At 38.6% G+C, this 23,607-nt stretch overlaps 1 protein-coding gene across 3 annotated transcripts in view; it reads right to left on the minus strand.

The window, feature by feature from the left end:
* ZNF365 (zinc finger protein 365) overlaps nt 1–23,607 on the minus strand; it is a 98,435-nt gene that overhangs the window by 51,672 nt on the left and 23,156 nt on the right. Inside the window, exon 5 of one of the 3 annotated variants that reach the window (XM_046654831.1) lies at nt 20,669–23,516. The exons of 1 other annotated variant lie outside the window; for it this stretch is intronic. In XM_046654831.1, the coding sequence (XP_046510787.1) occupies nt 23,261–23,516 (256 nt within the window). In that variant the 3' untranslated portion in view covers nt 20,669–23,260. Of the gene's footprint in view, nt 1–20,668; nt 23,520–23,607 lie in introns of those variants that run through there. One more of the 3 variants, XM_046654829.1, reaches the window with a different exon arrangement.

The raw sequence follows: 23,607 nt of genomic DNA on the forward strand, positions 1-23,607 counted from the left end.
CCACCACCATCTCTGAATTGTAGAGAGAGCTAGTGCAGAACTTTCCAAGGATACTTATTCTTTTTCTCATTGCTTTGGTTATGAAAGCATCCAATGGCCCTCCTTAGAAGATACAGTGGAAGAGTAGAGAGCAGGACACACACAATATATCCACGCCAATATTCCTATCCTCCTAAGCCTTTAGATTCATACCTCTATGTTATATCAAGAATGTTCTAGCAATTCAACTTCATTTACTCTGGGTCACTATTGATTCCAGTTTCAATCAACTAAATAAACTGTAAAGGCACTCTCAGTTGCTTGAGTTAGCACAATGAATCCAGAATTTCTGTTAAGTACTCCATGAGAAGACATTGTTCTATTCCTAACTGGTCTGGTACACATATAATCCATTCCCACACATATTCTCCAAGTTTCTGCCAACATAAATCAGGCACATCATGCAATTCTTTTGTATTTAAGCTATCCCTATGAGTTAGGCTGGGTAGCTGTTCCCCTGAAACATGTTGGGGATGTCACTCTGGTTACAAATCTGGAGAGAGTGTGGGGTGGGGTTGGGTGTTAAGAGAAATCAGCATCCCCTTTCAAAGAAATTGCCTAAAGTCATGATAGAGTCATCAAGCAATGGGAAATCAGCCTCTTCCAATGGGAAATGAGTGGGATTTTAGGGATTTCCTCACCCAAAATTCCCTATTCCAATTCTCAGTGTCTCAATCAATGCTCACATTTTTATAAAAGATATCTACACTTAACAGAAATCAAAATGGGGGTTGTTAGGGGCTGAGAGCTGGGAGAAATGGAGAGATGTTGATTAAGTGGTACAACCTTTCTATTATGAGATGAATAAGTTCCTGAGATCTATCGTACAGCATAGTGACTATAGTTAACAATGCTGTATTGTATACTTGAAAGTTGCTATGAGAGTAGAGCTTTAATGTTCTCACCATAACAGCAACAACAGCAAAATGACAACTATGTTAAATGAAGGATGTGTTAACTAACCTTATTTTGGTAAATATTTAGCAACATATTCATGTATAAAACCATCATATTGCACATCTTAAACTTACACAATGTTGTAGGGCAGTTATATCTCAATAATATTGGGGAAAAAAGAAGAAAATAAACCAGATGGCCCAGAAATAAAAAGAATGAGCATACTGAAAAAAAAAAAGATATCCTCACTTACACTATAATTCAGCAGCCTGCAGAATCAAACTTTGTGGTTTTAAGATAGATTAACACTGTAATTACAAAAGATAATGTATTCTTTTAGGACAGTCATAATTATGATTTTTCAATCATGCCTAAACCCACGAATTTAAAACCCTGAGTCTATAAGTTCAATTAGAATTTGTCATAGCCCTTTTTATCATTATTCCTAGTGTGGGGACCTGAAATGGGCACCCCAAGATATGTCTCTTTGGCATCAGGATTATTTGAGGCTGATTGCTTTTGATAAACTGGGACAGGGAAGGAGGAATGGAATTTGCCCTTTGTTAGGACACATTTACACTTGTAAGGTAAATCTCTATCTGTAAAAGGTGTCTCCCTCTCCGTACCAGGAAGAAGAAAGGAGATGACCTTCTCTCTAAAAAGTCTTAATCAATACCAAAGGCAAGGACTTAAAATCTGCATTTTATTGTGCTTCTCTGGTAACCTCCTGTAACTGACTTTCCTCCCCCTCCCAACGTTGGCATCTCCTTAAAGATTAAGCATCTTTCTTTAGGCTGGGAACCGATTGCGGCGCTCATCTGTGACCCGCTCCCCCCAGCCCGAGGCAACACACCTGCCACCCCGCGGCATTCACTGGGACAGCAGACCTATCTGTCGTTTCCATCGAGTTCTGTGCTGACAGAACGGCCTTGTGACTATTGTAAAAGGGACATTTCAATCACATGTGAAACACCCTGTTTGGGGGTATATAACCACTATGTGCACCCCACTTCTTTGGTGCCCTTTCTTCCTTCAGGAAGAAAGGCCCCGGGCCATGGCTCCTCATAAAGCTTTGTTTAATTTTCTGTTGCTATTCTGTCTCATGTGAATTTAATTCGTTCTCTGGCCAGACGAACCCACATTTGGGAAGAGGAAATGTCTTCCTCCCCTACACTAGCATAACAATAAATTGTAGCAGCCACTTGGTTTCCCAAAGACTTCCTCTCAATAAACATTTTATTCCAAGCAAAAATAAATGAAAACAGATAATTACATATTTTGCCACTGTATGTCATGAACTACCACTATCAGTTAGTTATCAATGCCTTTAAACCTAAGTATGCCAGATTCCCATCTATGAGAGTGTTTCCTGGAACTGCTTCTGGTACAAAATGCTTCCTTAACCAGTTCAGTAATAAAAACAGAAACCACTCCAGAAGGGATTAGGTGCTAACAAAACTTAACTAGGGAATTAGGTTCTTATAAACCATTGGAAGGACTGGAATAGAGAAAGTCAGGGAAGGCCATCAGTCATTTTCAAGTTCACTGTGAATTTGCAGGGACTCGAGATATTATTTCTGCAGTCCTGGCCAAGAACTCTAAAAGCTGCCAGAAACAGAAAAAATTGCCAAGCAGTCTATTTGCTTTCCTTTATTTGTCAGCTTCCTTGCAATTATATCAGGTACTGAAATGTGAGAAGTTATGTACATCATTTCTGGGTTAAGAAAAAGAAAATCCCATATGCAATTCTTTAGTCTCTTTATTTCTGCGACATGGTTATCAACAAGGATACAAGTTTTAGTTTGTGTAGTCACAAAGACAGTGGAAGCTCCATCTGCCTGGATCCCTAAATAACCACATGGAGCAGAGTACTCTATCAACCCACGATGGACATCAAGTAGTCACAAGAAAAAAATCCTTTTTGTGTTCAGACACTTAGATTTCATGGTTAACTTACTGCTGAAGAATAATCTAGGTATACTAACTGACAAATTTAAATGCTAGTGGTCACAGCTGCCTGCAGCACTAGAGTAACAGATTGTAGGTAATGTGGAGGTTGCTGCAAAATTCTGTATCTGCCTACTGTTGCAAAAAGAAGAATAACAGCCTCTGCTTCCCTCTGCCTTCCAAACTGTATATGAGTGCTTCTCATTGGTAGATCTAACCTGAGACTATTGGTAAAGGATTCCAGGAAATATAGTTTCAAGGCTTCTAGTCCCTGCTATATGGGGATAACAAAGAAGGTGGGCAAGATGGTACTGAGTACCAATAGACAATATGAAAGAAAATATAAAGAAAAAACCAGAAACTTAAAGATATAAATGTGAAACCAGAAATTTTAAAGAAATGAAAAAGATTTTCAAAAGAAGAAGGCTAAAATGTGCACAGATTTATAAACATAAGAATTGAAATGTAAAATTCATGGATAGATTAAATATCAGATTAGATAAGCTAAAGGAATTGTTACTGAATGAAAAGACAGTGCCAAAGACTTAATCCAAAATGCAAATCAGAGAGACAAAGAGGTGGAATATATGAAGGACAAGTTAAGAGGAAAAGAAGATAGAGCGAGAAGGTCTAAGATATGTTTACTAAAGTTTCCAGAATTAGATAATTTAGGAAAGAAAGAAAGTCAATCTTAAAAATAATATTGGTTGAGACTTCCCCAGAATTGTTGAAAGAACCCACTTCTCAAATTCAAGAAGCCTAATGAACTCCAAATGTATAAAATACAGGGAAATCCATAATTAGACCCATTGCAGGAAAATTTCAGAATACCGTATCAAAACCAAAAAAAGATCTTAAAAACAGCCAGAGAGAAAAGAAAGATCACCTGCAAAGGAAGAAAAATTAGAGTTATAACTGACTTCTCAACAGCAACAATGTAAACCAGAACAGAATGGAATAATATCTTCAACGTTCAGAGAGAAAATAATTGTCAACTTAGTACTCTATTTGTAGTGAAACCATTTTCACGAATGAGAGAGAATAAAGATGGTTTAGATAAATAAAAAATGAGTTTTCTACAGAGTGGAAATACAGTGTATAACCTCCAAACAAATACAGAGGAAATAAGAATAAGAAAGAAAAACTCAATTAATCCAAAATAAAAGACAAAAGGTGGGAAAAATTTTAAAGCAAGACAAATAGAAAATACATAAAAAGATGCTGGTACTAAATGTAAATGTATAAATCATCACAATTATAACAAGTTTAAACTCTCATATCAAAAAGCAAAGTTATCAGACCAGAAAAAAAAAAGTCAGTTATATGTTATTTACCAAAGACATACCAAAAATTTAAGGACAAGGAATTCTGAAAATAATAGGATAGAAAGAGAACCAAGCAAATATCAACCAAAATTAGCTGTTGTAGTTATATAAACATAGAGAAAACTGACTTCAAGGGAAAAAACTTTAACAGAGATAAGGAGGGTAATTACATAACAATAAAAGTTTCAATTCTTCAGGAAGGCATAAAAATGCCAAGTTTTTTGTACCTAATAATATAGCCTAAATATATATATAATAGATCTGATAGAACTAAGAGGTGAAATTGATAAACACAACATTGTAGTAAGAGATTTTAGTACAGTTTTCTCAATAGTTGACAGATCATAGAGACAAAATAAAACCAGTGATAATATATATGATATAATGAACAGTCAAATAAATGAGCTTGATTTCACATGTATATATGATATATATATATATATGTATAAGTTTGATATCATTGCAGACAACATTAGGAGAATGCATATCTTTTAAGCATATATAAATATTGATCATGTAATAAGCCATAAAGCTAGCATCTACAAATTCCAAAGGACAGGACTGGTGTCAAAGAACCACATATTCTAACTACTATGAAGCAAATTTACAATTGACTACAAAAGATAAATGGGGGAAAAGTCCATACAATTGGAAATTTAAAAAATACTCTTTCAAGTATTTATGGGTCAAAAAAGAAAACAATCGAATTAGAAAATACTTGGAATTGAAAATTACAAAAACATTTCACACTGAAATTTGTGACATATAACTAAGGAGGTACTAAACGGGAAAATTAGAGCCTTCAATGCTCATATTAGAAAAGAAGAAAGCCTAAAACAATGAGCTAAGTTTCCAATTTAAGAAACTAGAAAAACCATAACAGAGTGAATTCAAATAAAGCCGAAGATAACTAAATAAGAAAACTAAAAGAAATTAATGAAATAAAAAGGAAAAAAGTAATAGAAAGAAACAACAAAGACAAGACTTTATTCTTTGAAAAGATTAATAAAGTAATAAACTTCTGGCAAGATTAATCAAAGACAAAAGAAGGAAGACAAAAATAAAAATATGGGGAATCAAAAAGAGAAAATAAGGACATTTGTTCTAGAGATTAAAAATAGATAAGAGAATACTGTGAGCAACTCTATTGTTCACTTGAATTTCTTTAATTCTTAAGTTTTCACTTGAATTCTTAAATTTTCAAGACACCTAAAAATTTAATTAAATGGATAAATTAGTAGGAAAAAATGCAGCATAACAAAATTGACCAAAATCAGGAAATAAAGGACCTGGATAATCCTGTGACCAATAAAAATCTGAATCAGTAGTTTAAAATCTTCTCACAAAAAAAAAGAGACCCAGGTGGTTTTACAGGCACATCCTAACAAATATTCATTATGAGGTAATTTGAAATTTGCACAAACTATCCCAGAAAATAGTAAATCCTAGTCTAATTTGATATCTAAATAAGATGATGTCACATAAAGGAAAATTGCAGTCCAATCAATCTCAACCTAAATGAAGTAAAGTATACAAAAATAATATATAATGACCGTGTATGATTTATTCCAAGAATTCAGGTTTATTTAATATTACAACATAATATAACATAAGTTACTATAATTACTACAATTCACTACATTAGGAGGTTAAAGGAGATAAACAAAACAAAATAAATCTCATTCGGTACAGAAGAAAACACCCCTTAAAATTTATATCCATTCATGACATATATAATTAAATACAAAATCTCTTAGTAAGCTGAAAACTGAAAGGAACTGTAATAACTTGGAAAGGGTACATACCAAAAACGTATCGCGACCATCATACGCAATGGTAAAACATGAATTAGTATATCACGATATCTCCATGTCCTTGGGTAGGAAAAGAAACAAAAAACACTAAGCACAAAGGAAAAGAATACTGAAAAACGACCAAGTTAACATTTTGACTTTGTTGATCCAAACATAACATTAAAAATGCAAAGAAAACAGTCCAAAAGTCAGAGAAGATGAAGATCTTCTACAGGTTAATTTTTTTAAAAGAGAGAGAGGAAGAACAAGAAAGCTAATCCAGTAGAAAATAGGCAAAGGGCTTACAAATGACTAATCAACATAAGAAAAGTCTCAAATGAATTTGTAGTCATGGGATATAAATCCAAACAAAAATGACGGCCTTACCAGTACATATCCATCAAAATGGCTAAAATTAAAAAGACTGACAATACATATTGTTGGCAGGAAGTAGAATAAGAGCAACACTCCTACCTGCTGGAGGGATGACAAATTAACACAATCACTTCAGAGGATAATTTGAATTACCTAGTAAAGTTAAATTGCATTTCATAACATAGCAATTCCACCCCTAGGGATATGCGCTAGAGAAATTCCTGTGTATTTGTCCCTAGGAAAATGTATAAGAATGTTTACACCAACATTGCTAGTAATAGCAAAAACTGAAGTCAATCCAAATACCCATCAACAGCAGAATGGACTTTTTAAACAGCTATGGTGCATTCATAAAATAGAGCACCTCACAACAATGACATTGAGTGAAATGTAGCTAATAAGTATCTAACCACAAAGAAATGTTAAGAAAAAAGAAAAAAATAATCACAAAATCTACATACAGTAAAATCTCATTTTTAAAAATTTCTAAAACAAACAAAACTAAGGGGAGTATTGTTTTCAACAACTTAAAAATCCCTTATAAATGTTCCGTATCTTAAGGTAGGTAGGGGTACCTGAGTGTTTGTTACCGCACAAAACTGGGGTTCTCTTGTCCCATGGGCATAAATAGCTGGTTAATTACGGCATCAGCCTTTGGGACGAGCTCAGCTTTATTCTGCAAGATCAACCTGCAGGGAGAACAGGGGGCGTGTGCCCTCAGATCTGTCTCCCTGATTTAGGATTTGGGGCAAAATTTAAGAGTTTAGGGAGAACAAGCTGGAATGCAGAAAAGTTGGTGGGGGGGGGTTTGATTGGTGGGGTTCAAGCATTGATGGTCAGGTTTTAAATATTTATGACAGGGTTCTAAACTTCTACGATGGGATTCTAAACACTGATGATGAAGTGGGGAAGGAATTTTAACACTGGATCTTCCTGAATGAGGGACCCCTCGCTTCTGATACGAGTCTGACTTTCAAGTTCTGGTCATGTCCTGGTCCTTTGATTCCATGGGGAGGAAGCTCTTTGGCTCTATGCTCATTTCAGATCAAGATTTCTTCTTCTGTGAATGCTCTGGCTATGTGACTTTGCACATTTTCTGAAAGGCAATTCTTAATCACTCTGTTGATAAGAGATGGGGTCAGTTGAACTGGTCCTGGAGAGCCCATTGGTCATTGTACTATTTTTTAAAAATATACTATATATTATATATACTCTTTTGTGTATATATAATGTAGTTCACATTTTTTAATGTAAAAATAGATCTATTTACTTTTATTTTTCAGTTATTTTTACTTGTTGATGCATATTTCTTTAAACAATTGCCAAAATTTGTTGAGCTCTCACCCTATACCTGAGATTGTGCTAAAGTCTTTATGTGCTTTATCTATATTAATCCTCACAGCAAGTCCTTGAGGAAAAAACTATTACTATGTGCACTTTATACATATGCAAATGGAAGCTCAGAGAAGTTAAATAACTTGCTCAAGGTGACAAAAGTAGTCAATTGTTGATCTGAGATTAAGCCAACTATACAGCCCAAATCAAAAGCAGTATGTAATATCTTTAAGAATGACACAGTCCTGAAATGACCATGAAACACATGTTATATAATCTTTGGGAATAGACTGTATCAAAGCAGAATTCACGCATTTGCTGCTGGCTTTCCTTTCATTAGAAATATTGATCGGAGTTGATCATTATTATGATCTCCTTAGAGATTATGATCTCATCAGGGTTGATCTTATTATTATGTTCAAATATTGCCACTGGAAGGTAGATCACTTAAAATCATTCCTGACTGGAATCACGTCGGATTCTATACTTTATTCCTTTAGTTATTTGTGCATTTTTGTCATTGTTTTCAATTTTATACATTTAGATTGGTTTTTATTATGTAAAACATTTATGTTACTCCAAAATCAAAACCATTAAACAAAGTAATTCAGAGAAATCTTAGCTATATCCTTGTCCCCTCCCTCCTGTTCTCTCCCTCTCCTTAGAAGGGGAACTCATTTTTATAGTTTTTAATTTATCTTTCCATTGTTTCCTTTTGGAAATATATATTTCCTATTCTTCTCTTTCCCTTTTTACACAAAGGTAGCATACAATACACAATACACACACTGATTCTGATTTAGGTATTTTTTGTGGAGAGACGCATTATAAGAGGGAATTAAGTTTCTAAAGAAAAGCGAATTTGTTAGTTGCTCTCAAGGAGCTTCAAGTTTAAGAAAATTAAGAGACTGAAGCTGTCGTTGTTTCTTTCTCTGCTACTAACTCTCTGGGTGATTCTTGGAATGTCATGCTATCAACTCATGGCTCTGTTTCCCCAAGAATAAAACAGGAAGCAGACTAAAGATCTCAAAGTCCTGTCCAACTCCAAGGCAAAAATGCCACAACGAGGTCTGAGTTGTGGATGATGAAGCACACCTAACTTGAGCTGGATAAATAGTGTAAAGGTTCAGGATATGTCACCCCAAAGTATGCCACTTTGGCATATTGACTATTTTGAATTAAAGGTACTTAAGAGACAGCTGGTGCAAGAAGGATACCCTGACCCTCCTTTGTCTCCCTGAAACTAAGAGATAAATCTCTCACGTGAAAGGTACCCTCCCTAAACCAGGAGGGTAGAAGGCATCCTTATCATCAGACTGGGAACTTCGGGCCAACAAGGCTGTATAAACAAATCTTGTTACTTCTTCACCATTTTACTACCCCTAGCTCAAATCCCCTTCTCCTGTCGATTCTTCACAAATTTATTGTTTCTTTGTCTAAAAGGTACAAACGTTTCCTGCTTTGGTCACTTCTTTGAGTCTCATATCTTTGTAGGGTTCCCTATGTTCATATGTAATTAAAATTGTTTTTCTCTTGTTAGTCTGTCTTTTATGACATGGGGGGGAGGGGCGTGTCTCAGCGAAGAACCTAGAAGAGTAGAGGGAAAACTATTTTTCCTCCCCTACAATAAATCTGAGAAATATTAGCAAATGTCTCAAGGTTTTTACTAAGATGAGCCGATTTTCATTTTTTCTCACTTTCTTTGCCAACCCTTTAGAGGTAAAGGCTGCAGGAAAGAACTTTAGTTGAATCAAACATGGCATTAGCAAAGAAATGAGAATGGACATTTTGTTCATATTTAGAGCAGGTTCTATTTATGAAAGACTACTGAATGTTTTATCCACTGGAATCATTACTGGTATTTTAAAAAATGACTATTAGGGCACAAAGTACTAAAATAATCTACTCCAAGCACTTCAGACAGGATGCACAGTAATAATCAGCATTAGGCTGATGCATGAATAAACATTACAATGACGCAAAATAAGGAGAAAGACTAGTATGTTTAGCTCAAGTAGATTCAAGGAGTTGATGACTAATGTTGGAAATTTTTCAGGAACAATGTAAGTGGTCATTTGGTAAACAAAGTAAGTACATTTACTAAGGTTGATTCTTTTCAATAGAAATACATATTTTAATACTATTTCAAATAACTCTTGTGCTAACAAAATAGGTCTATTAGCTCTCAAATCATCTGAAATTCTATGGGTTAGTGAGCTACAGAGGGACCTTGCCTTCAAGGGTTCTTATAATTGGTTTGGAGAAGCACATCAAATTACAGTAATAACCTCACGCTGTATGATTACATGTCTGCTCAACTTCCTTTTCTCTCCTTCTCTCCCTCTCTCTCATAAGATTTCAGTGTGAATAAGAAAAGCTTATTCTGAGTTATAAATTACCACCTAGTATTTCAGAATCCATGGCCACTCCAAAATCTTTAATCCATTGTTTTTCCTACTTTCCATTATCAAGACATTGGAAGTAACAGGCTCTCCCTTCAAGACATGGGACAAGTTTTTTGAACTCAGTATTAGGAAAACATGGGAATATTTCAGATGAAATGAATTCTTCAGAGAATGAATATCTAGAGAAAATACTTCCCCTTTCTTTTTTTAGGAGACTATTACTTGAACACAAATAAATCAATCCTCCACCAAAAGTTGTTTCTTGCATTTGGCTTGCTCTGTGTTCAGCTTATACTGCTTTAGTTCCGTAGTAGTTTTTTTCCGGTAATCATACATCTGATCAGGTGGAAGCCTAAGACACTTGACCTGTGCTGGGGGAGGTATTGAGAGCTTTGCAATGGCTCAGAGCTGAGGGTGATCCAAGAAATAGCATCCAGAGTGAAACCAAAATGAAAAAAAACAGAGAAATTGTGTGATCAAAGTGTCAATCCAAAAGGCAAGATAAGAACATTCAGTTCTGGGTGGAATGGAGTAATCTGAGGCTGATCAATGCTTCCTTCAAGAACAACTATAAATACTGCATAAAATAGATTCACCTGCTTAAAGATATCAGACAGCTGCTGAATCAAAGTGGATAGCTGTGGCTAAATTTCTCAAGATGAGAGAACTTCAGCTCTCTGGCAATGTGCAGTCACTTTTTCCCTTGGGCATATGCAGATTCTAAGAGATTTGCAATCTGACATTTTCCCAGACCAATGTGGGAAAGACAAAACAGCAGAGATTTTAATGGTCTTGTGGGGCTACAGAGATGTAATTAAAGGCTTGAGGGACCTCAAACACAACCCCTCAACACATTTGCCAATTTCTGAAGCTGTGAGAGTAAGTGATTGAAAAGCTAAGCAGAAAACCTCTGAAACACACAGTAACATTTTTTTCATAGACTTACAATACTGGAGAAAAAAGGAGTAGACTTTAGGACTTACAAGCTATGCCAAAAACCTCTGAAAGTCAGAGGGGAGTTTTCCACTGTTTCATAATGCTAAAGAGACAAAGATTAGATCCTGCCAGAAGGAGAGAGACCAGTGAACACACCAGGCATTCAGTTGAAAACTCTGAAGGACAATATGTCTGTAACAGAAATAAATCAGAGGTAGACTGAACGTCACTAAAATGAAAAGTCAGCCTCAACTCAGTTCAATCCCTGACTGTGTTGGAGGACGTCATTGAGAGGACATGACCACCAGCTGATCCATGACCTAGACCCAGGCAATGAGAGGTTCCTTAACTGCTCCTCCTCCCTCCATCCTTGGGATGTACATTCTGACCATCATTCCCACACTAGGAGTTCCTGCACATTTCAAGGATGAAGCCTTGAGAGAGTAGTGTGCTGTTGAGACCATCTGGATTGAATATGTGACTAAACCCAGTTAAGGCCTCTATACAAACTTTTAAGATTCTGGCAAGTGCATACGGCTACCTACTTGGTGATCTACATCCAAGCCAAGCCTCATATGTAAGTTCCCTTGCTTATTAAAACTACCACCTACCAAACTGGAATGGTGTGCCTCTTTCTTCAGTCTCTCATTGCCCTCTGTGTAGGAGGGCCAATATTGAATTTCACCTGGGGAACTCCCAAGATTGTGAACCAACAGACTGGTTTAAGATTATCAGTCCCAATTTCATCTGCCTAGCAGGGGAAAGGATGAACCCACTGTGAAGGAAGAAAAAGTCATTTGGATCTATATAATTTTTATAAACAATGACAAGCATTCAATAAAAAATTTCTAGACAAGCTGTGAGTTAGGACCACATTACTAAAATCCACAAGAAAAAACATTCAAAAGAAATAGGACTACAGGTGATATACATATGGGGTTAGTACACAACAACTTTAAAATAACAATGATTAATATGGTCAAGAAAATCAATTTTAAAATGGAGAAATTTTCAGAGAATTATAACCTCTGAAAAAGAATCAAATGGAAATTTTAGAATTTAAAAATATAATATCTGATATTATGGGCTTAATAGAGATTAGACACAAAAGACAGAATTAACGAACTGGAAGAAAGGCCAATAGAAAATATCCAAACTGAAGCACAGAGGAAATAGGAATAAAAAATACAGAAAAAATCACAAGAGATATATAGGACACAATGAAAAGGTATAACACATATTATATGAGCCCCAGAAGGTTGGGAGAGAACAAAGCAAAAGTAGTATTTGAAGATATAATGACTAAGAATTTTCCAAATGAAGAATGATATCAACACTATCAATACACAAATTCATGAAACTCTGCCAGAGATTCAAGAAGCAACCAAAAGCAACATATATCCAAAGAAAACCACACATGATACACATCATAATAAAACTACTGAAAACCAAAAGGCAAGGCAAAGGAGAGAATCCAGGTTCACAGCAAAAGGCCAGAAACCGAGGAAAGGCCATATGAACAGAAAAAAAGAGGATGGATTATCTGGATGATCCACTGGGTGGTACACTTGGCAGAGTATTTCAGAAGCGAAAGCTCTTAAGAATAAAGAGACAGGATAACCTTGAGCTTCACTCTTAGTTCTCTTGTACTAAGTAGCCTAAAAGCAATGATACAATTCCAAGCAAGTTTTGCACTAATTAATATGAGTCACAATCAGTTTTTTTCCTATTAGATCCAACCAATTAATTTATATAATTTAGTACTTGAGTAACGCTGTAGTTTCAGGAAAGCTTTGCTTCTTGCTGGGTATCCTGAATCTGTGAGGATTGCTATCCCTGACTTTCTCAGCCAGAAGTCCAGCCTTGGAAAAATTGAGACAAAGAAGATCCAGAGAGAATATCAGTATTACCTAAGGACACTTTTTCCCCTTCTCTCCCTTTACAAGAATGACTTAGAAATTCTGATAAGGGATGGTGAGGAGAGGGCCAATAATGGCATATTGAATGGCTCCCCATGTATTCCTGGGCCCCTGATTAAGAGCCACTTCTCTATGTTGGTGCAAATTAATCATCCAGGAATCCTATTAAAATGCAGAGTCCAGGGGCTGGCCCTATGGCTGAGTAGTTAAGTTCACGTGTTCTGCTTCTGCGGCCCAGGATTTCGCCAGTTCGGATCCTGGGCGCGCACATGGTACCGCTCATCAGACCATGCTGAGGCAGGGTCCCATATGCCACAACTAGAAGGACTCACAACTAAAATTTACAACTATGTCCCGGGGGAATTTGGGGAGAAAAAGCAGGAAAAAAAAAGATTGGCAACAGTTGTTAGCTCAGGTGCCAATCTTTAAAAAAAAAATGCAGAGTCCAATTCAATAGCTCTGGGGTGGGACCTGGGATTCTGCATTTCTAACAAACTCCCAAGAGATGCTGGAAACTGCTGGCCCACAGACCACTTTGAGAAGCAAGGGTTTAGGTGAACCCCAAATCACCTAAAATGGGCCACTCTGGCTGTTATCTGTGAGCTGCTTTAGGATATGGGTCTCCTAAGAAGAGATTCTTAGTATATCCTGAACACTAAGTATATTCTGTACACTAACTATTGTGGTTTCAGAAGATGTTAACGTATGTTCCCTAGACAAAAGGAGTTCCATGGTCAAATAAGTTTGGGAAGCATTTGTATACCTTTTTCCCCTCCAGGAGATTCACAAAGCACATTTGCATTTTAATGATTCTGAACCATCTGCAGTAGGGGAACACGTTTAGCCTGATGATATATTTATTTAACTATTAACATTCCCAGGAGCTAACGTTCCATGGAATAAACTTTGGGAAATGCAACCATATAGAACAGTAGTTTTCACACTTTGGTGAGTATCAGAATTAGTTAGAGAGCTAGTAGAGATACAGAATTTGGGGCTTGTTGAAGTAAGATAGGCCCACCAAATTCCCCAAGTGGTTATGATTCCCACAAAGGTTTGAGAATCACTGCTATAGCGTAATCTCAGAGGAGTTTCTGTTACCATCTGGGGAGGCAGGGTTGCCTGTTAGCCCAGCTTGCCTCTTGCAGAAGTCTATGCTGTCCCTGGGAGGACCAGCATCAGCTATGAACTGCCTTCATCTAAGAAAGTACATTCAGACCAGATGAGGCACCCCAATGATTCCACTGTGTATTCTACATACTACAGGGATTCCTCCAAGTCTTTCCACTGTAGGATCCCAGTCAACAGTGGCTATCCCTTAGCCCTGCTCCAAATCAGAGCTCACGAGAAGGATTTCCTCTTTAGAACCAATTCTCTGATTCACTGAACAAATCTCCAGCAATTAGGATTTTGGCAATATTCAGTGAACAAGATGAACAAGGCACTCCCATGAGGCAGGGGTAGGGGACAGACAATAAACAAGTAAATGAATAAATAAGATAATTACAGATAGTAATTAATTCTGTGAAGAAAATAACCAGTGTCATGGGACAGAGAATGACTGAATCAGGGACTCCATTTAGATACTGTGGTCCTGGAAGACTGCAAAAGTCCTAGGGCCAGTCAGGGTAATGTGGACACCATTCCAGAGAGGCCAACAGTGACTGGGATTGGCCTTGATGGTTCGTAAAACTTCACCTCACATAAACCAGTCAGGAGGCAGCCTTTATCCCTTGTACCTACTACGGTTACTGGCTCATACAGGGCCCCCAATGAATATTGGCGAATAGTTGAATGGATGGATGGATGGATGGATGGATGGATGGATGGATGGATGGATGGTTGGATGCACGGATTGTTGGATATATAATTAATTTTAGTGATTTTGACAAGACCCATCTAGTGAGACCTTAAAGCAGGACTTGTTTAAGCTATTGGGCCAAACTGAGCATTCACTTTGATGAACAGCTCCCTCCTAAATGATAAGGCAAATGGTGAGAGATACTCTATACCTGACCCTGAAGCACAAGAAGTAAATGGGCTAAGTAAGAATACACACACACTTTTATGCTACAAAGTCAATAGCCACTTCATTGCAATCCACTTGGAATTCACTCTAGACTCACTTAAAAGGAACTGGTTCCCCAATTCCCAAGCTACTTGAAACAGATGCGCTATATTCATCAGGATCCTTAGTGGCAAGCAATGGAAACTGATTCTAGCTGATTTATCAGAAAGGAGTTTATTAAAATGGCATTGTAAGCTCACATTTTCTCTAGGAAGGATGGAGAACTAAGTGAGGAGGTGCTACTCAGCTAAGAACAATGCCAAAATTATACCACTTATACCAGTCTGGTGAAAGCACCAGGGGCACTGCCAGTGGGCACAAACATTACAACTTGCCTCAACCAAACCAGATGTTGGATCCTGCTGTCAGAACTATCATAACTGATGCCTCAGGAAACTTGGAGCTTCTGCCTCACTATCTTTCCTCACCAAACTGGATTCTGTACACCCCCTGCCTCTTTGAGTCAATTGTTCCTCATCAAAGACTGAGGTAGACATGTCTGATTGGCAGTCTAAGTCACAGAGCTTCAGGAAAGGATGGCAAAGTGGGTATGCAGCATTTTTACGTTCTGTAGTAGGAAATGGCTCTACCCTATTAGGTAGGGAATCTCCCTGTGGAATAAGAAGGGGGTTCAAATGCTGGGCAGCCAAAAAGGACAGATGTTGACTACAGCTAGAGCACAGACTCCCAAGAAAAGGTGGCCAGGGACACTACCTTGACCCTGCTGGAGAATGAAGACATAGGGTCTCAAGAACCAAAGCAAAGCAGTTGCACTAAGGTCCCAAAGCAGGGCATACAGCTATGGGTCCAAAGAGTGTTCTAGAATCCAGCTTTACCAGAAGCACTGATATTTTGGTCTCCATGTGCTGGCCAAGGCACAACATCATTCTGCCCACTTTCTAGGTGAGGAAACCGGACCCACAGTCGCGGCAGATGTAAGCTGTAAAGCAGACAGACAGTGCCAGTGCTCTTTCAAGTGCACCCTGGTTGAGAAACGGCAAATAGATCATGCTTTATGCGCCAATGAGACTAGTTGGTGCGTTCGTTTTCTATGGCGGCTTTAACAAATTACCACAAACTTAGCTGCTTAAAACAACACATTTATTATCTTATACTTTTTTAGTTCCAAAGTTCAAAATAGGTTTTACTTGGCCAAAATCAAAGTGTCATGAGGGCTGCCTTCTTTTCTGGAAACTCTGGGGAAAATCATTTTCTTGTCTTTTCCAGCTTCTAGGGGCTGTCCACATTCCTTGGATTGTGGCCCCTTTCTCCAAAGCCAGCAGTGACAGGAAGAGTCTTTCTTATATCACATCACTCCCACACTGACATTCCTGCCTCTCTCTTCCACATTTAAGTTCTCGTGTGATTACATTGGGCCCACCCAGACAAGCCAGGGAAATTTCCTTATTTTTAAAGCTGGCTGACTAGAAACCTTAACTCCATCTTCTATCATATACTTAACATACTCAAAGGTTTGGGGGATTAGAACATAGACATTTTGGTGGGGCCATTATTCTGCCTACCATAGCTAGAAATGGCTATGTTCAGAAGGATTCTGAGGTCACGTCTATGTTCATCAGGAAAGATGACCATGGCCAATTAGTAATGTTTAATATGGATTCAAAAGAAGGAAGTGCCATGTATTTCCATGCTTCCATAGATGCAGCCTAAAAAGAAGGAGAGTGATAAGAGGGGTGACCAGCCAATCTGTGTGCTCCAGCCCTAGCTGGAAGGGCCCTTAGAAGGGGAGTGCTCCAAAGATCTGCCTTCTCTTTCTATAGCTGGAGCTACTACTGTCCTTCACTGCCAAGCTGAGCCTCTTCCTAGGCTCTAGGTATAGTCCTGTTCTTCACGGTCTTTCTCACTGGATCTCCCAAATGGCTACACAGTAGCAGGCCTGGTGCAAGGGGCTGGAGACACCAAGACAGGTACAGTACTTTCACGACAGGACACAGTGCTGCAGGATTCGTGCAGACCCGAGGAGCTTACCCTCTATGTGGGGAGACAGACAGGCAAAGACATGGCCATACAAGGTGAAATAATGCTATGTCCTGGGCCTCCCTTGTCATGTGCTTTCTACCTCCATCACTGTATTTAGATTGCCTAAAATGCTCCTCTCTTCCGCCACCCCCAATCCTACTCATTCTTCAAACACCACTTCCTCTTTGATTCTCCTCAGATGGAAGAAAATCCACTTCCTCATTGTTTTTTCCTTTTTTTAATATATCTGAGGCTACCGATGCTCACATGCTCCACAAATACCCACTTACTGAAGACCTACTCTGTGCCATGCACTGCACCTGGCACTGGAGAGATACTGGGGATAAAAGACATAGACATGACCCCTTGTTCATGGAATGATGGGCTAGTGGGTGAGGCAGATATGAGTCAAGGAAGCACACCATTAAATCTAAAAGGGCACTAGGATCAGTCCTACAGGGGAAAGGTACACGGTGTTCTAACAGTTATGAAGCTGCCTTGGGGAAGTGACAGTTGAGCTGAAATCAGAAGGCCGAGTAGAAATTAAAAGTGGAGAAGAAAGAGGAGAGAGTTCCAGGCAGAAGGCATAACAGGGCATAACAGCAGGGCAGGGAGAGAGCATATTTGAGATGCTCTGAAAGGAAGCCAGTGGCTGGAGAGAAGTGAATGGCGGGTGTGGGGCTAGAGGAGGTGGGAGAGGCAGGCATGGGAGAGGCAGGCATGAGAGCCAGAGCAGGCAGGCAAGCTCAGGGCTTTGTACTGCATCCCAGTAACTGTGCCCCCACCAGTTTGCCCGTACCCCCCTGTAAGCTCCCTTGTGTTTATGCTAGAGTGTCCCTTGCCTTTTTTAAGAATCCCAGTTCCCTCCACCAATCTTCTGTGTTTAGGATTATACAGAAAATTTTAGCTGTGGTGTCAAGTTACTGGCCAACTTAAATAGGAATAAAAATAAAGTGGTGCATTCCTGAGAATGAGGGAAATGGCCACTCCACCTGAACAAAGAGCAGGAGTTGAGATATATAACCAGCTTTCTGTTTCTCTATGGTATATCTAACCAAGGTGAATGCAGCGCCCCTTGTGTCAGTCAGCAAACCATCAGTCTGGAGTGTCCAAAAATGTGTGCACTAAACTCTACCAGATGTAGGTGCAAAACTTTGGAATTCCTTGGCAAGTTGGGGTGGCCATTATAATGGGGGATGCCTAGTGATTACAGAGTGGTGATATTTATATCCCCCAGAGCAGCTTGCATTAAATAGGTGCAATAGTTGTTTATCAATATTAAACTGAATTTTAGGACATTGAGAACCATTGTATAATCAACAACTGCATGCGTTTTCTGGGACTTTTGTCAATGAGGCAGTACAACATCGTGAAAAGAGCACTGGCTGAGATTAAGGAAGACAATATTCTCGTTCTCCCTCTGGCTGTGTCACGGAGGTCTTGGGCCTTGGACAATTCTTTCAAACTAGTATAAGCCCCCCCCTATTCTAAAATATAATGAAGTCATGTACTTAAGTATTGTTAAAAGAAAGGCAAAAGCATGATCAAAACTACCTGAAAAATGCCTGAGGAAGGCACAATATTGGAGCCTGACACACTACAAACCATCTCTCACTAAGTCCAATGTTGCCAATTTCTCCCCCAGTGCTGGAAAGGACTGCTGTTGACTCAACTGAACACCAGATGAAGTAGTTGGCTTGCATTCAGGAGCCATGTTGTAACAAAAAATGTACCTTTTCTTTAAACACTGGAACTACATTCATGAGGTGAGATGCTTTCTGAGAAGCACATGGTCCTGAGGTAACAGTGCCAGGTGTACATCTCCCATTTGCCCAACTGCTGTTTCTGCACCTGCTAAGAGAAGAAAAGGATACCTCCTCATCTCTACCGACCTCGAAAGCAGTCTCTGAGGATAACTGTGGATGCACGTTATAGAAAACTTTAGAAAGCCCAACTCAGTGTAAGAAAACTTCCAAAATCACTTTGTCATGTCAACACTAAGTTTTATGTGGCCAACATACACAATAATGTAGTATCAGTACAAATGATAGAATTTCAGCACCACAAGTGTTCTTAGAAGGATCCAGTCCAATTCCCTACCCAAAGCTGAGTCCCATCTACCTCAAAGGCAAGAGCAGTGCTGAGACATGGAGCTCACTTTTCAACAAGGTGACCTATTCCGTGCTGCACTTCCATATTTTTCACTCAATGACTTGATACCTGCTTCTTCAGAACTTTCACTCACTGATTTTAGTAATGTCTTTCATGTGACAGCACTTCAGATATTTAAGGACAGCAATCACATCTCTTCTCACAGGACACGGGTACCAAAGCCCTCATTCACCATCACAGGCACATGCCTCCACATGTACAAAATAAACCAGTGTCCCCATTACAGTGTGGGCAGGAGACCTGGGCCTGCCTATATGTAAGTTTCCTCTAATAGAGAAACTCATTTCTGACTTGGAATAAAGGCTGCAAATCCAGAGTAAATTTACAAATAGGGCTACAGGTTGAAGATCTCTTTCTTAAATGAAAATTTCAGACATGCCCACTTTACTGATAAAGAACACGGACAGGGGCCAGCCCTGTGCCCAAGGGGTTAAGTTCGTGCACTCCGCTTCAGCAGCCCAGGGTTTCACTAGTTTGGATCCTGGGCACAGACATGGCACTGCTCATCAAGCCATGCTGAGGTAGCATCCCACAGAGCACAGCCAGAGGACCTATAACTAGAATAAACAACTATGTACTGTGGGGCTTTGGGGAGAAGCAGCAGAAGAAAAAGAAGATTGGCGCCTGATGTTAGTTCAGGTGCCCATCTTTAAAAAGGGAGAAGAAAAAAATTTCACCACCTTAATTCCACCAAAAGGAATCCAATTTCTCAAGTTCTCCATCATTTAAACAGTATTTGAAATGGTTCCAGGGCTTGTCTTTGGGATCCTGCATGGATGCCATTTCTGGAGTTCATTTTTCAAGGATTCATTTTCCAGACTGAGCAGAACTAAGATATTGGAATTTATTTGTTTTCTAATGCCCAGAGATAATCGAGAATGTCAAAGGTATTTCTCAAGAACATTATGACCCGGTGAACAAACTGACTTGAACATGAGTAAGCATAAGGGGAGACTGAGGTCACCTCCCTAATAGCTCTAACAGCTGCTGAACAAATGGGGTCCCCAAATTTTCCTAATTCCATGGTTCTTAAGAGACCAATGGCTGAGTAATTCTACCAGTGCTATACTTCCCTCTGCAATCCATCCTGATCACGCTCTGGGCCTTGCAACGACTAGGATATACAGCACAGATAGGTTGGGATACATACTGTGAAATCTGTTCATGCTTTTTGCCAAGAGTTGACAAGTTTAAAAATACAGTGCAGGAAAATTACTCATAGTTGTGGAGGAAGATAAGAGAAATGTGCCAAATGGGCTTTCAATGAGGACTTCTCAGTGTGAACATACGTAAAAAGAACTTTTAGATATAGGCATTATGATAAAAACAATCAAGTTAAGTTCTCAAGAAAGCTTATAGGTACAAGATCACGGTGATTATATGTACAAGAAACAGCCTGTTCATGAAGGACCATTTTGATCACTGTTAATGGACCAACATACTTGGCTCTCCAGAAACATTTCAACTAGACAAAACATACCAACACCTTAGTCAGAAATATAGCTTTATTATTATAATATTTCATAATCTAAAAACTTTTTTTTAATTCTGGGAACAGAATATTCCAACTTCCAACAACTGATTGACCCTGTAGAATACTGGAAAAGTGTCTAGGCAATCTGAACTCTGCAGTTAAGAATCTGTAAATTAGTCTGGGAAAAAAGAAAAATAGTTCAAATAAAGATTTCTTCCTTACAAAACAAATAAAATTAGATCCATTCCTCAGTTTAACCTTGAACACGTTTTCCCAGAAACTTTGGTGATTTCTTCAAAAAAGCAACTCTAAGGTTGACTGCCCATGTGGACAAAGAAAATATTTAAAAATAAGACCCAAGTGGGACATGGCACATGGCTCAAGTCATAGCATGTAAGTGGGATATCCTTCAGAGTGAGCCAGCTCCCGTGTTTCAGGAGGAAATTTACGGGAAGTACAACTTACATAATGCATTTCCTTGTATGAGGGTCAGAATTTAGTTGGAACTTAAAAAAATTTTTTTTAATATAATAAATCTTAAAATTATTTGTCTTGTGTAATGTACATAGAGTAGATATGACATTGTGGTGCTTTCTGAAGATTACTGGGTACCACTGCCAAGGAGAGCTGTCATGCCTTCTAGGCATATTAAATGAAAATGGAAAACGTAGGTTACATTAAATAAAATGGAAAAAAAAAATCTGGCTACACAAACAAGTTTAAAAACAGGTTGTCGTTATTGCATACATACATTACAGGACAAAGAACATGCAATACAACTAACCAGTCAATTTTTTAGTATGCAAAAGGCTAAAGTGCAATCATAGTATAAACATCAATAAGAAATAACCTGGGAGGAGGTTAATTCTCCAAATAAACAATAATAGTAACATTATAATTTTTACAATGTTAGCCTAAAAACATGATATTCACAGCAATGTCTTCTCCCACTTGACAGTTGCCTATATACCACATGAATGGCCCATCTCCATGAGCCAAAAGTCAAAGAGAAGATTCAAAAATCAACATTTTCACTATAAGAGGTTCAAAATGTTTATACAATGATTAAGTTACACTTTTCAATTTACTGGTATTTTAAGTAATTGCTTTATTACCTATTTTTAACGCACTGCTAATCTGATGCATATTGCAATAACAACCATAATTCTACTAATGTTAATTAGGTTACACTTTTAATTTTTAAAAGAAGAGAATTTAATCTACATGAACATATATAATTAAAAAATCATCCACCACAAACACATACCTTTTCCATGAGTATTTAAAAATAAATTAATATAGTTGACATACATATTTTGTATGTGTTATGTGTATGTATATATGTATCTATTTGTGGACATAATTATTCTTATTTCCAGAAGGATGTCAGCACTTTGTAAACTCTGCAGGAGACCTGATGATATTGCTAAATTAAAAAAGAAGGAACATGGAAATTCATTCTTGAAGAAAACTCGTAAAGCAGGAGGTTCTTAACAAAGGCCACTTTAGGGAGGAAGGGGAGGATGGTGTCAGATTCTGGATCCCACATGCAGTGTTTATTTCAGAAATTACTTTAGAAAGTGGTGTACAACGAACACTTCAGATACTTGGTTGAAAGGTCAGAAAGTATACTTTAGTCATGAAAGGGCACAGAAGCAGCAGGAGGTGGAAAAGCTAGGCCAGCAAGGAGAAAGTCATGCCTACAGCTACGAGGAGCAGGGAAGCAATCCGCTGGCATCCAACCATCCAGACCCTGCCCTGGTGACGGCGCTGATGGAAGGGCTGCACTGTTCTCCCCCAGCACAGCACAAGCAGCAGCTATTAAATAGAGGCCGGCAGCACGGTCTTAGGGTGCAGAGGACTCAGCCGAAGAAGAGAGCAGAGTGGACCAAAATCGGAATAAACATGCATCCAGGGAAACAAAAAGCCCAAAACAAACAAACAAACTGGAAAACAGTCCATTAAAACGAGAACTGAACTCTGAGTGAATGAGTCCCTGAAGCAACCCAAACATTGAAATCTTGATTAACCAGAACACTCAGGGAAACAGGAATCCTTATTTTGGAGGCTTCCAAACTAATTGAGGGGAAGGTTAAAAACAAACAAAAACATTTTTCTTCCACTGCTATTAACAGAACTTTACATTCCTATTCTTTGCCTTGCAATTCAGAGACCAGTGGGCACAGAGGAAGTTTTTCCAACCTGACATGCTGTGTGGCCGTGGGTCTGAGAATGAAGGACCATGGCATAGAATCCTCGATGCAGCAAGTACTGGAGACTGGGCTCAGTACTGTAGAAGATGGAACTTTGTTTTACTAAAACTTTGAGATACAACTGACTTCATCTTTTTACATTCTTTCTGTAATTTGCCTCTTGCTTCTAAAAAGGGGCTTGTAAAAAAATTCTGGTTCACCGAGATTCCTGTTTTTAAATTCTGGTTAATCCAGGTGCTTGTATGGACACGAAAGAAATGTGTAGTACCCTTTGCTTTCCCAGAGTGTCCTACTATGGGATGTATCCAAAAGGACATTATTGTTGGTTCCTAGAACAACACCCCCAAAGCCCAGCAACAGTGGTCCAGAGCCACCCACCCTTTTAGATGATGTTCACAATTGCTGTTGGCTTTTTTTTAGCCATTTTGGGCCTGATGTTGCCCTTGCGGCTAAGCCCCAGCTCCCCTTTCTTCAGTGGTCTGCAGAGCTCTCTTGGGGACTCAGCCTGTTCGTGAATGGCTTTCGAAGGCTGCGTGCTGGCTCTGTCATCCTTGGCTTTTTTCAGGTAGCTCCTTCCCTTTGGATGAAAATGGGTCTTGAGATCAGGGTGGTTACACACAGAATGTGGGTGCCCTCGGCTGCTACAGATGGTCGGGTGAGAGGGAGATGAGCAGAAAGAAAGATTTCTTTAAATACTGAAAAGAATAAAAACTACCTATGGCACAATCA

The sequence above is a fragment of the Equus quagga genome, chromosome 2, assembly GCF_021613505.1.
Source record: "Equus quagga isolate Etosha38 chromosome 2, UCLA_HA_Equagga_1.0, whole genome shotgun sequence".
NCBI classification, from domain to species: Eukaryota; Metazoa; Chordata; class Mammalia; order Perissodactyla; family Equidae; genus Equus; species Equus quagga.